Below are 5,881 nucleotides of genomic sequence, written 5' to 3'. Positions count from 1 at the left end.
AATTTAGTTGACACCGGGCCAACAAATTATGTAGTTTCAGATAGCTTGAATTTTCTCTTAAAACAATAAATAAATTAAATTGAATTTTAAAATACAACTCTTTGAAAACTTTGTTTACTTTTCGTCCTTTACGCAATTGAGTGCGTAGTGAAATTTTTTGGTGATGAGCATTGAGCAGGAGAGTGTCAACATTTTTTTGACCGAATGTGTGATTTTGCTAGTGAAGCCGAAATTTTCGCTTGAAACACGATGCTTCCTGGTGAAAAGTATAATAACACTGCTGCAATTTCGGTAGAACAAAGAAATTGTAAAAATAACAACATACATATACATTTTTGTTTTTGTACCAATACTATTATATAACAATGTATGGGTTCGCCTTGCCTTCGATGAATAGCCAGTGCCATCTAAAAATATGAAGAAGTTTAGAGAAAAAAGAGAAAAAGGGCGAACCAAACAAGAAAAATAAATCATCAAAACCATCAGAGAACGTTAATGTATCCTTAATTTAGACAGCTGAAACCGTGAAATTTTGTTGGCTTGATCAAAAAGTAACCGGAGGAATGGATTTGAATTTGCAAAAACGAGTTCGTATCAAAATTTGCGTTAAAAAGGAAATCAAAAGTGCGAAAACCTTAGAAATGTTGGGAAACTGTTTCGGTAATGGCATTCTAAGAAATACACTCATTTACGATACATCAGGAGAGTGACATCAGACGTGTGAGTGGAGAGCTCCGAATGAACCAAGATCAAAACAGCCACGTCGTTTTCAGTGAAGAAATAAAAGTGATGCTCACGGTTGTTATGGATCAAAAAGGTATTGTACAGCAGGAGTTTTTGGTCGAAGGTCAGACAGTTAATAAGGACTATTATTTGAGCGTTATGAGACGTTTACGTGAAGCAATTCGCCAAAAATGAAAGGATTTGTGGTAAAACAGCTCGAGGATTTTGCACCACGATAACGCGCCGTAGCACAGTGCCTTCATTATCCGAAATTTTTTGACCAAAAACGAAACGAATACCAATTCAACATCCATCGAATTCACCTGATATGACTGCCTGCGATTTTTTTCCGTTTGATCGAGTTAAAAAATCACTACGGAGAATGCGTTTTAACAGAACTGAAAAGAGAGTTCCAGAAATGCTTCGAGAACTAGATAAAACGCTGGTGTTAAGGTAAGTGCATTGCAGTTGATGGAGAGTACTTTGGAGGCGAATCTTGAATTTTCTGAATATATTCTGGGAACTTTATGTTCGAGGTGGCATACTAAACATTCCAGCAAAGTCCCGATCGATAGCATGCGTGATATTTCTCCCACACCACTGATTGATCAGATATCAGCAAAACGGGGACTATATCTTGTAGAATACTTATAATGGCCATATTTTCGCAGCGAAGCCAGTCTGACTTTCAAACACTGCCTCTAGGCATGTCAAAGGTCGCCTTTCTGGTGAAGATTATAGAACAGTAAGAGTTGCTTCGGAGTTGGGGTTGGAGAAGGGTGAGAAGAATAGTTGAAGTTAAAGGATGGAAAAAAGTGTGTTATTAAGCTTTACCTCAGGACCAGAAAATTTACTATATTTTATAACTGTATCCTTACAGCTATTCCGCGTGCTGCAACATCCACAGATGCAGCGACTTTTTACTCAATTTTTTGTGTGATGAAAATTATTCAAATTTTTTCGCTTTGCTTTGTTTCATGTTTCTAACGTCCCAAAGTGGATTTCTTGTAATAAGTAGGAGCTTCGAAAACAAAATTTCTGTCAGATGCCTAACACGGCGGAGAAGAAGTGAAATTACCTTCTATAAATTATTGTATCATAGTATGAACTATATTTTTATAAAAAAATTATTGTGTGTTTGGGTGCGTGACTACCATTCGCAAGTGCACGGGCTCGAATCTCCAGACACGAAACACCAAAATGGTAAAAAAGCTGTCGCCCCTCGGCAGCCGATGACAAACTTCCCAGTGTATTTTCGCTATGAAAAAGCTCCTCGTAAAGAAGCCTCTGCCAAGTATATAGATATAGACGGCGAGTTTCGTAGGCGATGGAGCAATGAGCTGTATGAACTTTATAGACATAGTGTAACGAAAGAAGATCCAGCGGCTTCATGTCGTCCGAACGAATACAAACGCCCTGGCTCTGAAAGTATTCGATGCGGTACCAGCTGGTGGTAGCAGAGGAAGAGGCCAGACCTCCAGTTCAATTGGAGAAGGACTTGGCTTCACTTGGTGTTTCCAACTGGCACCGGTTAGCACGAGAAAGAAATGACCGGCGCGCTTTGTTAAAATCGGCCAAAATCGCTTAAGCGGTTATCGCGCCAATCAAGAGGAAGATATATAACAGGGTCCATATGAGAAGTATGTTTTATTCATTTTTGAAAGACTAAAATTTAGACATACTCGTATTTTAAATTCAAATTATTTTTCATATTTCAATATTATTTCCCACAATACAAGGACATTATCTGCAATTTGCAGCCACAATTCAGCTACTATTGAATTTGAGTCATATTTCGGTCTGCGCGATATCAACGCCGGCTCTCTCTTTCACCAGCAATTCCTCCCGTCTCTTTTCAAATTTTTGGATATATCCAATAATACCCTCGTTGATTACTTCTCTCACATTAATAGCCCACATGTAGTCTAAGTGATTCCATGTCGTTAGATTAATGTGGCGAAGCTCGATGTTGTCACCCATACGAGGCAACAGACGAAAAACGTCAATTGGTGAGGATTGTAAATCATTATCCGAGTAGTAAATCTGCAACGGTGGATTCGCTCTTATGTTCTCTAGCGGATAATCAGGCGGAGTTGGTTGATTATAGTACAACAAATTCTCTTTCAAGCCATGATCGTATTGGCGAAAGTGGCCGGACACGTACTCTTGCATGTAATGTATCAATTGATTGGTGGAGCCACCATTTGGATGGGTCCTTAGAATGGCGGGTATTAAAGACTGTAAATAGAAGATCAGAAAATTAAAAACATTTTAAATAATTACATATACACACATATTTCACACAACTCTACGCCAGGACATATGAAGACACTAAAAGCTTACGTAATTTGTGTTTATGGGATCATATCCAGTGTATAGAAATAAAAAATTTGCGCACACAATTTCATCCAAAACTTCACACGCCGTGGCATCGAATAATGAAAGGAATTCATTATAACCTAGCAAATCATGATCGCTCAATGCCTTCGTAAGTGGGCTGGGATTTCCCAGTATGGGCGCAGTGAAACGAGTCACCGGTGCCTCCTGATGATCTGTATAAATAACTGGTGCCAACAAATGCGCTGTGCGTATACGTTCCATATACCAGGGCATCAACGACATGAGCACCATAAATGTGGTTGTGCCCATCGAATGGCCAACGTAGTGCAAAGAGTCTTGCATTGTGGCACGAAGTATATATCCAAACATTGCCGGCAGATCGTAGATACCTAATTCGTGAAAGCTGAACCGCCAAAAAGCACGCTTCTCTGGAGAACGTGAAACATGTCGCCTCGAATAGGCATTACCACGAAAGTTTCCCAACCAAACATCGTACCCAGCATCGGCTAACAAGTAGGCCAACGCCTTATCTGGTCCAACTAGTATCCAATCATCGGACGAACTAATCAAACCATGTTGTAGAAACAAAACAGTTTTATTCAAAATATTTGCATTCTGCGTACGCAGCGAGTAAGGAATGCGAAAGAGGGTAAGAATATAGCCATCGATTGTTTGCACGGTATGTGCCTCTACTGGATAATTGTCAGCCACCACGCGATCAGCCTGAAATGAAAGAAGTGTGGATAAGCAGTTTTGCGATGGATGGTATCCCGAAGCTAGCTTTGGCCTACCGTCGTCGGATATTTGGGTGTAGTTAATGCAGCCATGTGTGCAACAGTGCACAAAAATACACAGAATAATAATTTCATTTTTTTTTTTTTTTTTTTCAATGTAAAAAAGTGAGTAGGTGAACTAATTAACAGACCGCGTTAAGTCTTCACTGTCCCACAGCGTTTAACTCTTTTGCCAATTCTGCATTGTATTTTGTGTTTATATAGACATCGAAATGAAATGTGGATCAAATGCAAAAACCTTGCACCCGTATTTGTAGAATGAAAATGTAATAAATTTATTTCACCTCTCTTAATGCATATGTGAGAACGTTTATTAATATTTTTATGCATAATTGCAGACATTTTGAGAAATATCACTTACCATTTTATGTTACTCAATTCCAGTAAAAATTTTCCATTCATATTTTCAGCTCTTTCCAGCTTACACCAAGCATTTGTACTACTGGGTGGATTGTCATTCCCGAATTCCTACGAGATTACTTTTAGCCAAAGTTTGCTAATTTCAAGCAGTACCTGTGCACTGTGCATCAAAAAATTGGGTTTTTAGTCCCGTTGACCGTAATGTTGCTCTAGAATACTATGTCAAAGTAATACGGAACATGTATGACAGCGTAACCACAAAAGTTACATCAGTAACTGGCGAAAGTGAATAGTTTGCTGGAGAAGAAAAGGGACATCAAGGTTCCGCATTGAGTCCTCTTTTATTTAACCGGGTCCTGGACTATATAATCGCCAACACTCATCGCGATGTCCTATACGTAGTGCTAGTGACCGAAGACACAGACGATATTTACGCCACACTTAATCAGTTGCGAAACAGAGTCGCAAACGCAGAAATGAGTCGCATGGGATGTAAATAAGCAGGAAAAAGACAGCGGTCATGCGCTGCGAGTTGTTCAACACTTTAGTATTAACGAGCAGATCCCTATTCTGCTGGATGGCAGCCCACTAAACGAGGTCTCAATGTTTAAGTACATGCGCCACGCTGTAACAAACTCCCGAATAAGTCAGTGAAGACGTGCAGGTTAACGTAAACTCAGCATGGAAGCCCCTAACCGGCGTACTAAGCGACAGAAAGATACATCTCCATATAAAAGGCAAATCTATAAAACGGCTGTGCGTCCCACCCAGTTATTTGGAGCCGAATTGTGGCCTCTAAAAAAGCTACAAAAAAGAAAACTTCGGGTCGCAGGAAAGAAAATATTGAGATGGTCAACAACGTTGAACAAAAGACCAAACCGTACATTCGTGGAAAGCCTAAAATCGTGCCGATTGAGCAAAAACATGCAAGAAACCCGTTTTCGCTGGTATGGTCATATTCAGAGAAAACCTGAATTCTGATATGTCAAAGAAAGTCCTAGACTTCATCACGGCGTCGAGGAAACGAAGGCGACCCCAACATGCACGGACGAAGCAGATAGAAAGCGACATGAAACATGCGAATTTAAACACCGAGATGGGCCAAGATAAAAAAAATCTGACGATTACGCATTAGAAAAGCTGACCCGAAGTGAAACGGGACAAAGGCAAGGAAGAAGTAGAAGAATACCGTAATATTGTTATCGTTGCTATGGTCGAAGAAAACACATAGCACACTCGGAATATAATGGCCTCTCTACGATTATACAGCTTGGTTCTTTCGAACCCTAAGTACGGTAAATTTATTTGATAACGCCGTCTTCGAGATGAAGTATAACTCATACAAAAATATGACTTTTTAGCAAAATCGCAAGAATTTTCCACCTCCTTCAATACCTGAATAAAGATTAGTTGATTGAGTCGAGGAAATCTGTTAAGTATTGTGCACCTTATTTTCAGTTGACGCCAATTAGCGGTTCAATGTTTTCTTAATACCTATATTTAACTAGAAAAGAGTGTTTCCCCATCTCGACCGATTTGTTTATACTCTCACTTCATCGGCAACACAGCCCAAATCTTTTTTCAATATTTCGAAACTTTGTCCATTCATTCTAAACATTATGTTCTACCTAAAAAGCTCGATGGGCTTTTTTATTATTGAAAGG

General features: G+C 39.4%; 1 protein-coding gene across 1 annotated transcript; it reads right to left on the bottom strand.

Moving 5' to 3' along the window:
- Positions 1-2,381: 2,381 nt before the first annotated feature.
- Positions 2,382-4,008, bottom strand: LOC128859336 (lipase 3-like). Its single transcript, XM_054096293.1, has 3 exons — positions 3,855-4,008; positions 3,067-3,786; positions 2,382-2,961 (listed from the first exon to the last, which is right to left on the bottom strand). Exons 1-3 carry the CDS (start codon positions 3,930-3,932, stop codon positions 2,512-2,514), a joined length of 1,248 nt encoding a protein of 415 aa, XP_053952268.1. The 5' UTR covers positions 3,933-4,008; the 3' UTR covers positions 2,382-2,511.
- Positions 4,009-5,881: the final 1,873 nt, after the last annotated feature.

Source organism: Anastrepha ludens, chromosome 2 (genome assembly GCF_028408465.1).
Source record: "Anastrepha ludens isolate Willacy chromosome 2, idAnaLude1.1, whole genome shotgun sequence".
Taxonomy (NCBI): Eukaryota; Metazoa; Arthropoda; class Insecta; order Diptera; family Tephritidae; genus Anastrepha; species Anastrepha ludens.
The sequence above is the reverse complement of the archived record's forward strand: the minus strand, read 5'-3'. Positions and strand labels throughout refer to the sequence as shown.